General features: G+C 45.2%; 1 protein-coding gene across 1 annotated transcript in view; it reads left to right on the forward strand.

Annotated features, from left to right (window-relative positions):
• LOC143282634 (uncharacterized) overlaps positions 1-10,770 on the forward strand; it is a 13,858-nt gene extending 3,088 nt beyond the window's left edge. The window contains exons 4-5 of the mRNA XM_076588282.1: positions 4,144-4,303; positions 10,620-10,770. Of these exons, the coding sequence (XP_076444397.1) occupies positions 4,144-4,303; positions 10,620-10,671 (212 nt within the window). The 3' untranslated portion in view covers positions 10,672-10,770. The remainder of the gene's footprint in view (positions 1-4,143; positions 4,304-10,619) is intronic.
• Positions 10,771-11,092: the final 322 nt, after the last annotated feature.

Genomic DNA, 11,092 nt, shown 5'->3' on the forward strand with positions numbered 1-11,092 from the left:
TAGAAAGCAGTAAATGTTTTGTGTAATACTACACTGTGGCCTGGTATTTCGTTTCCATGTGTTGTGCTGTAGTAAGATGTCATTGTGTGTTACATATTGATATATTCTATTGCATTGTGTTGGTTTGTACTATATCTGACTGATTTTCTTTATGTTAGGTAGCAACGTCTTGCGTTACACGTTCTACTTTGCGCTGTATCATCATTGTCATCAATCATCTCAGGTCATAACCACTTCATCGTATCACCACTCACTACAACCACCACTCACTACAACTACCACTCTCACTAGAACCACCACTCACTACAACCACCACTCACTACAACCACCACTCTCACTACAACCACCACTCTCACTACAACCACCACTACCACTACAACTACCACTCATTACAACCACCACACACTACAACCACCACTACCACTACAACCACCACTACCACTACAACCACCACTCACTACAACCACCACTCTCACTACAACCACCACTCACTACAACCACCACTCACTACAACCACCACTATCACTACAACACCACTCTCACTACAACCACCACTCACTACAACCACCACTATCACTACAACCACCACTATCACTACAACCACTACTTACTATAGCCACCACTCACTACAACCACCACTCACTACAACCACCACTACCACTACAACTACCACTCACTACAACCACCACTCATTACAACCACCACTATCACTACAACTACCACTCACTACAACCACCACTCACTACAACAACCACTCTCACTACAACCACCACTCTCACTACAACCACCACTCTCACTACAACCACCACTCACTACAACAACCACTACCACTACAACTACCACTCTCACTACAACCACCACTCACTACAACCACCACTATCACTACAACCACCACTCACTACAACCACCACTATCACTACAACCACCACTCATTACAACCACCACTATCACTACAACTACCACTCACTACAACCACCACTCTCACTACAACCACCACTCACTACAACCACCACTATCACTACAACCACCACTCATTACAACCACCACTATCACTACAACTACCACTCACTACAACCACCACTCACTACAACCACCACTCTCACTACAACCACCACTACCACTACAACCACCACTCACTACAACCACCACTACCACTACAACCACCACTCACTACAACAACCACCACTCACTACAACCACCACTCTCACTACAACCACCACTCTCACTACAACCACCACTCACTACAACCACCACTCACTACAACCACCACTCACTACAACCACCACTCACTACAACCACTACTTACTATAGCCACCACTCACTACAACCACCACTCTCACTACAACCACCACTACCACTACAACCACCACTCACTACAACCACCGCTACCACTACAACAACCACTCACTACAACAACCACCACTCACTACAACCACCACTCTCACTACAACCACCACTCACTACAACCACCACTCACTACAACCACCACTATCACTACAACCACTACTTACTATAGCCACCACTCACTACAACCACCACTCACTACAACCACCACTACCACTACAACTACCACTCACTACAACCACCACTATCACTACAACCACCACTATCACTACAACTACCACTCACTACAACCACCACTCACTACAACCACCACTCTCACTACAACCACTACTCTCACTACAACCACCACTCACTACAACAACCACTACCACTACAACTACCACTCTCACTACAACTACCACTCACTACAACCACCACTCTCACTACAACCACCACTCACTACAACCACCACTATCACTACAACCACCACTCACTACAACCACCACTATCACTACAACCACTACTCATTACAACCACCACTATCACTACAACTACCACTCACTACAACCACCACTCTCACTACAACCACCACTCATTACAACCACCACTATCACTACAACTACCACTCACTACAACCACCACTATCACTACAACCACCACTCATTACAACCACCACTATCACTACAACTACCACTCACTACAACCACCACTCACTACAACCACCACTCTCACTACAACCACCACTACCACTACAACCACCACTCACTACAACCACCACTATCACTACAACAACCACTCACTACAACAACCACCACTCACTACAACCACCGCTACCACTACAACAACCACTCACTACAACAACCACCACTCACTACAACCACCACTCTCACTACAACCACCACTCTCACTACAACCACCACTCACTACAACCACCACTATCACTACAACCACCACTCACTACAACAACCACTATCACTACAACCACCACTCACTACAACAACAACCACTCACTACAACCACCACTCTCACTACAACCACCACTCACTACAACCACCACTATCACTACAACCACCACTCATTACAACCACCACTATCACTACAACTACCACTCACTACAACCACCACTATCACTACAACCACCACTCATTACAACCACCACTATCACTACAACTACCACTCACTACAACCACCACTATCACTACAACCACCACTCACTACAACCACCACTCTCACTACAACTACCACTCACTACAACCACCACTCACTACAACCACCACTCTCACTACAACCACCACTCTCACTACAACCACCACTCACTACAACAACCACTCTCACTACAACCACCACTCACTACAACCACCACTCTCACTACAACAACCACTCACTACAACCACCACTCTCACTACAACAACCACTCACTACAACCACCACTCTCACTACAACCACCACTCACTACAACAACCACTCTCACTACAACCACCACTCTCACTACAACAACCACTCTCACTACAACCACCACTCACTACAACAACCACTCTCACTACAACCACCACTATCACTACAACCACCACTCACTACAACCACCACTACCACTACAACAACCACTCTCACTACAACTACCACTCACTACAACCACCACTCACTACAACCACCACTACCACTACAACCACCACTCACTACAACCACCACTATCACTACAACTACCACTCACTACAACCACCACTCACTACAACCACCACTCACTACAACCACCACTACCACTACAACCACCACTCACTACAACCACCACTCACTACAACAACCACTACCACTACAACCACCACTACCAGTACAACCACCACTCACTACAACCACCACTATCACTACAACCACCACTCTCACTACAACCACCACTCACTACAACAACCACTACCACTACAACCACTACCACTACAACCACCACTACCAGTACAACCACCACTCACTACAACCACCACTATCACTACAACCACCACTCTCACTACAACCACCACTCACTACAACCACCACTCACTACAACAACCACTACCACTACAACCACCACTCACTACAACAACCACTACCACTACAACAACCACACTCACTACAACCACCACTCACTACAACAACCACTACCACTACAACCACCACTCACTACAACCACCACTATCACTACAACCACCACTACCACTACAACCACCACTCACTACAACAACCACTACCACTACAACCACCACTCACTACAACCACCACTCTCACTACAACCACCACTCACTACAACAACCACTACCACTACAACCACCACTCACTACAACCACCACTCTCACTACAACCACCACTCACTACAACAACCACTACCACTACAACAACCACACTCACTACAACCACCACTCACTACAACCACCACTCACTACAACCACCACTACTACTACAACCACCACTCTCACTACAACCACCGCTACCACTACAACCACCACTCACTACAACCACCACTCTCACTACAACCACCACTCACTACAACCATCACTCACTACAACCACCACTACCACTACAACCACCACTACCACTACAACCACCACTACCACCATTGCCTCAGTCTTGTCACGGTTTTTGTCTTCACCATTATCACCTTTATCATCATCAGCAGCAGGTTCTTCTTCTTTTTCTTGACCTTGTCCTTGTTCTTTTTCTTCTTCTTGTAGTTCTTGTAGTAGTTGTTGTTGTTGTTCTTTTTCTTCTTCTTGTAGTTCTTGTAGTAGTTGTTGTTGTTGTTCTTATTCTTCTTCGTGACCATCCTTGACGGATCCAGTGGTCGGTGTGCAGACCTGATCGACATTCAGTTCATCAAAAATAAGGTTCAGGAGATCCTGGACAAGGTGGGATCGGACGCCTCGGAACAGCAGTGTGAGGCCACCTGTCACAACGTCTTCACCGTGGATGAGTCTCACCTGATCCACAAAGTCTGCAGCCCTCTGTGCCGATCGTGAGTCTTAATTATTTATTTATCTATTTGTCTATTGCTTTGTTGTATTTTTCCCCATCTATTCATCTATTTATTTATATAGTTACTTTATTTATTTATTTTCATTTTTATTTTATTTTGTTTTATTTTATTTTCCCTTAAAGCAGGACTCAACACGCTGGGTTACGCTACTGGTTTTATTTTTATGGTGTGCTTTTATTTTCCTGTAGCCCCATCTCCCATGCAGCCTCAGTGGCTTCAGCCTCACCCCTAATCCCTAATCCCCCATGCAGCCTCAGTGGCTTCAGCCTAATCCCTAATCCGCTACAATACTCGTTCCGTCACTGGACTCAGTGCCAGCACCTCACTGGGAACTGTCGCCACTAGGCAACACAACAGAGGCGACACAGCAGCGTCACTTCCGAAGTGTTCAGTGGTGCCTGTTTGGATTCTACATATGCAGTACACCATCTGCTGACGGGATTAATTGCTGTATTGAGTGAGCCAGACTTTGTTAGTATCCCCCAGTCCCATCCTGTGCCTTAAGAGACCATTGTGCCTGCAGGTAAAGTTGTGGGCAAAGTACCTGAAGCAAGGCAAACTGCCTGTGGGCAAAGTACCTGAAGCAAGGCAAACTGCCTGTGGGCAAAGTATCTGAAGCAAGGCAAACTGCCTGTGGGCAAAGTACCTGAAGCAAGGCAAACTGCCTGTGGGCAAAGTACCTGAAGCAAGGCAAACTGCCTGTGGGCAAAGTATCTGAAGCAAGGCAAACTGCCTGTGGGCAAAGTATCTGAAGCAAGGCAAACTGCCTGTGGGCAAAGTATCTGAAGCAAGGCAAACTGCCTGTGGGCAAATTACCTGAAGCAAGGCAAACTGCCCGGGGGTAAAGCTGTACCTGCGGGCAAATTACCTGAAGCAAGGCAAACTGCCTGTGGGTAAAGCTGTACCTGCGGGCAAATTACCTGAAGCAAGGCAAACTGCCTGTGGGTAAAGCTGTACCTGCGGGCAAATTACCTGAAGCAAGGCAAACTGCCTGTGGGCAAATTACCTGAAGCAAGGCAAACTGCCTGTGGGCAAATTACCTGAAGCAAGGCAAACTGCCCGGGGGTAAGCAATGTCTGGTATCAGGAACACTCGAGTCTACCCGCGGGTTTTGTAGCGCTGATTTTGTTGGTGATAAACAGGGTGCTTTCCGACAGCACCTCTTGTGCCAACTCTCTCCACAATGCTCTGCTGTGCACGTCTTGTGCCAACTCTCTTCACAATGCTCTGCTGTGCCAACTCTCTCCACAATGCTCTGCGGTGCACCTCTTGTGCCAACTCTCTTCACAATGCTCTGCTGTGCCAACTCTCTCCACAATGCTCTGTGGTGCACCTCTTGTGCCAACTCTCTCCATAATGCTCTGCGGTGCACCTCTTGTGCCAACTCTCTCCATAATGCTCTGCTGTGCCAACTCTCTCCACAATGCTCTGCGGTACACGTCTTGTGCCAACTCTCTCCACAATGCTCTGTGGTGCACCTCTTGTGCCAACTCTCTCCATAATGCTCTGCGGTGCACCTCTTGTGCCAACTCTCTCCACAATGCTCTGCGGTGCAACTCTCTCCATAATGCTCTGCTGTGCCAACTCTCTCCACAATGCTCTGCTGTGCACGTCTTGTGCCAACTCTCTCCACAATGCTCTGCAGTGCAACTCTCTCCACAATGCTCTGCAGTGCACCTCTTGTGCCAACTCTCTCCACAATGCTCTGCGGTGCAACTCTCTCCACAATGCTCTGCAGTGCACGTCTTGTGCCAACTCTCTCCATAATGCTCTGCAGTGCAACTCTCTCCACAATGCTCTGCCGTGCACGTCTTGTGCCAACTCTCTCCATAATGCTCTGCAGTGCAACTCTCTCCACAATGCTCTGCCGTGCACGTCTTGTGCCAACTCTCTCCATAATGCTCTGCAGTGCAACTCTCTCCACAATGCTCTGCCGTGCACGTCTTGTGCCAACTCTCTCCACAATGCTCTGCGGTGCACGTCTTGTGCCAACTCTGTCCACGATGCTCTGCGGTGCAACTCTCTCCACAATGCTCTGCGGTGCACGTCTTGTGCCAACTCTCTCCACAATGCTCTGCGGTGCACGTCTTGTGCCAACTCTCTCCACAATGCTCTGCAGTGCACGTCTTGTGCCAACTCTCTCCACAATGCTCTGCGGTGCACGTCTTGTGCCAACTCTCTCCACAATGCTCTGCGGTGCACGTCTTGTGCCAACTCTCTCCACAATGCTCTGCGGTGCACGTCTTGTGCCAACTCTCTCCACAATGCTCTGCGGTGCACGTCTTGTGCCAACTCTCTCCACAATGCTCTGCGGTGCACGTCTTGTGCCAACTCTCTCCACAATGCTCTGCGGTGCACGTCTTGTGCCAACTCTCTCCACAATGCTGTGCGGTGCACGTCTTGTGCCAACTCTGTCCACGATGCTCTGCGGTGAATAGTAAAAGAGCATGCGCAGAAGAGAATCACAGGAATCTTCAATCATAGACGATGGTTAGCTGCCTGAGTGCACCGCGCGTGTCGTGAATACGAAGATAACTTTACCTTCAAGATAAACTGTACCCGCGGGTCCCTACCATGTCAAAGGCGACTTGCCTCAAGGCAAAGTGAGTTTTGTCTTGAATTTGGCCCCTGGAGTGGAACCCACCACCACGTCCCTCCCATGTCGGCCCATGCCGGACTTGACCAACGCTGATGACTGTGACAAGTGCTCCCTGCATGGAGGGGAATGAACAACTCACACCATGACAACTATCATGTATGACAGCTCTTTGCTCTGCTGGTGTATAGACATTTTTACAAAGACGGAAGCCTGCATGCTATGATTGTAATAATTTTGAAGATTTGTATTTGTATTTCTTTTTTTCACAACATATTTCTCTCTGTGAAATTTGGGCTGCTCTCCCCAGGGAGAGCGCGTCGCTACACTGACAGCGCCACCCATTTTTTGTATTTTTTTTCTGTGTGCAGTTTTATTTGTTTTTCCTATCGAAGTGGATTTTTCTACAGAATTTTGCCAGGAACAACCCTTTTGTTGCCGTGGGTTCTTTTATGTGCGCTAAGTGCATGCTGCACACGGGACCTCGGTTTATCGTCTCATCCGAATGACTAGCGTCCAGACCACCACTCAAGGTCTAGTGGAGGGGAAGAAAATATCGGCAGCTGAGCCGTGATTCGAACCAGTGCGCTCAGATTCTCTCGCTTCCTAGGCGGACGCGTTACCTCTAGGCTAAACAAATAAATAAAGTAACTAGGCCATCTTCTGTCTGCAGATGGTCTTGAAGATGTCTGAAATGTAGTTAAGTACTGATGTACTAAAACATGTACATATGTTTTATTATTTATTCATTTGTTTATTCATTTCTTATTTATTTACTTCTTTGTTTATTATTTATTTATTTATTTATTCAGCCGTTTATCTATTTATTCATTTATCCAGTTATGTACTTATTCATTTATCTTTTTATTTGTCTTATTTCATTTTCCCTCAAGGTATGACTAAGCGCGTTGGGTTACGCTGCTGGCCAACCATCTGCCTAGCAGATGTGGTGTAACGGATTAAATTTTGTTGGAACGCAATGAACCTCCTTGAGCATATGACTTGAAGTGACTGGTTGATGTCTGGTCAGTGCCAGTCTACAGGCCTTAGTTATATGACTTGAAGTGAATGGTTGATGTCTGGTCAGTGCCAGTCTACAGGCCTTAGTTATATGACTTGAAGTGAATGGTTGATGTGTGGTCAATGCCAGTCTACAGGCCTTAGTTATATGACTTGAAGTGAATGGTTGATGTGTGGTCAGTGCCAGTCTAGAGGCCTTAGTTATATGACTTGAAGTGAATGGTTGATGTGTGGTCAGTGCCAGTCTACAGGCCTTAGTTATATGACTTGAAGTGAATGGTTGATGTCTGGTCAATGCCAGCCTACAGGCCTTAGTTATATGACTTGAAGTGAATGGTTGATGTGTGGTCAATGCCAGCCTAGAGGCCTTAGTTATATGACTTGAAGTGAATGGTTGATGTGTGGTCAATGCCAGTCTACAGGCCTTAGTTATATGACTTGAAGTGAATGGTTGATGTGTGGTCAATGCCAGCCTACAGGCCTTAGTTATATGACTTGAAGTGAATGGTTGATAAGATAAGATAAGATAAGATAAGAATAACTTTATTATCTCCAACTGGAGAAATTTGGTCAGGTGCATTATCACAACATAGACAAGTAAACAACATGGAGACCATAACTGTAAAAGCCAACAACAGCCCCTACAAATATTACGAAGATTCAAATGTAAAAAATATCACATACATCGTTTCATACATACATCCACACACAATGCAGGTAATAACTAGTATTCTTAATGTAAAAACAGAAAGAATTAAGAAACATTATTTGAATATAATTATAAACATAGCCTACTATACTGCACATTGATTATAATAGACAGATAAGATAAGAATAAAGATGAATTGCGGAAAACCACAACCAGATAATCAGCACACACCCGCACCCCCCCCCCCTCCCCACACACACACACACACGGATAACTTGATTAAACAAGAGTAATAAACATATGTTCTCAAATAAAAGCATTTCACATATTCGCTTTTAAAAACATTGCAAATAATTATTACATCGTAATTATTAAACAAATATATTTAGAATATGAACGTTAGCATTAGACATATTCCACTGTACATTCATCCTGCATATTGCACATTATTCTTCCTACATATTGCACATTCATTATAACCAATTGTCACGTTTTAAGCTCAGTAACACACACACACACACACACACACACACACACACACACACACACACACACACACACCACAATTAGAACAAGGTACAGCCTATCATGCACGGACTTTCACACGTCTCACATGAGAGTGCGCGCGCGCGCGCACACACACACACACACACACACACAGTTCTCAAAAATTTAAAAGGTGGATTGAACGTGAAATAAAAGTCTTCAGAGCTCTGGATTTCAACTTAAAAGTTCTGTAGCGTCGTCCTGATGGCAACAGCTCATAATACTTTGCTAAAATATGGGTGTCGTCAGTTGCTATCTGCCTGCTTTTTTTAACCACTCGACTTTCATACAGCTCTTGCATACTAGCTTGTTTCACTCCCACAATTTTACTGCATACACTCATGACATCGTTCAAAACACGCTTACTCCTCACTCCCAAACTTCCATACCAGCACATAAATGAAACTGTGAGCACGGACTCGATACAACATCGATAATAACTTTGAAGAATATTTGAATTTATACCAACATTTCTAAGCTTCTGTAAACAAAAAATTCTAGATTGACATTTCTTATGAATGGAATCAACATTTCTGTCAAAAGTCAGCTTATTGTCTAAGATGGTCCCTAAATATCTATATTCATTGACCCTCTCCACTGTTTGACCATCAATAACAAGGTTAGCTACAGGCAAGGGGTCTTTCCGAAAATCTATTAACATTTCTTTTGTTTTCAATACGTTGAGATCCAGATAGTTTTTCTCACACCAGGAACAGAACTTTTTAATTTCACTGAAATAAATAGCATCAGAGTTGGACAGATCTTCAATTGCTGAATCATCGGAATATTTTATGACAGGAGTTTCCTCCGTGCCTCTGCAGTCATTTGTGTACAGTGTAAAAAGAACAAATGTGTGGTCAGTGCCAGTCTAGAGACCTTAGCTTAGTTATATGACTTGAAGTGAATGGTTGACGTCTGGTCAGTGCCAGTCTAGAGACCTTAGCTTAGTTATATGACTTGAAGTGAATGGTTGACGTCTGGTCAGTGCCAGTCTAGAGACCTTAGCTTAGTTATATGACTTGAAGTGAATGGTTGACGTCTGTTCAGTGCCAGCCTACAGGCCTTAGCTTAGTTATATGACTTGAAGTGAATGGTTGACGTCTGGTCAGTGCCAGTCTAGAGACCTTAGCTTAGTTATATGACTTGAAGTGAATGGTTGACGTCTGTTCAGTGCCAGCCTACAGGCCTTAGCTTAGTTATATGACTTGAAGTGAATGGTTGACGTCTGGTCAGTGCCAGTCTAGAGACCTTAGCTTAGTTATATGACTTGAAGTGAATGGTTGACGTCTGTTCAGTGCCAGCCTACAGGCCTTAGTTATATGACTTGAAGTGAATGGTTGATGTGTGGTCAGTGCCAGCCTACAGGCCTTAGTTATATGACTTGAAGTGAATGGTTGATGTGTGGTCAGTGCCAGCCTACAGGCCTTAGCTCAGTTACCTGTCCCGGGCTCCACGTTAGCTGAACTGTGTGAATTGTGTTGCAGGTTCCAGACCCTTGTGAATGTGTTTGGTCTTCGTCCTCATGCCTCCTCCTGAAGCTGAACAGGCCAGACCCGCTGACGATGTGCTGAAGGAACGCAGTCTGTATCCGTGGATCGATTTGACATCGACGTGAATAAAGAACCGTAAAATCTTCAGCGTTTTTGAGTTGCTCTGTTCTCTGCTGGTTATACAGGTTGAAGCTGGTAAACAGCTCTCGACATCAGACAGATTGACATTGAACAGCCACCAAGCAAGACAGTATCTCCAAGGATTTCGTTGGTCACACGAACAGAAACAGCGATCGCTTTGAATTCTGTCTCTTCGTTTATCTGTCATATGTACCGCCTTGCAACTTTGAAGTCAGAGAAAAGAAAGAACAGAAAATATGAAAGAAAAAAAAGAGATGCGGAAATGCCTTTTTCATTAAATCTACCATACTGAGTAATGTGTGTTTATTTCTGGGTATAATAATGAT

This window comes from Babylonia areolata, chromosome 6 (assembly GCF_041734735.1).
Source record: "Babylonia areolata isolate BAREFJ2019XMU chromosome 6, ASM4173473v1, whole genome shotgun sequence".
Taxonomy (NCBI): Eukaryota; Metazoa; Mollusca; class Gastropoda; order Neogastropoda; family Buccinidae; genus Babylonia; species Babylonia areolata.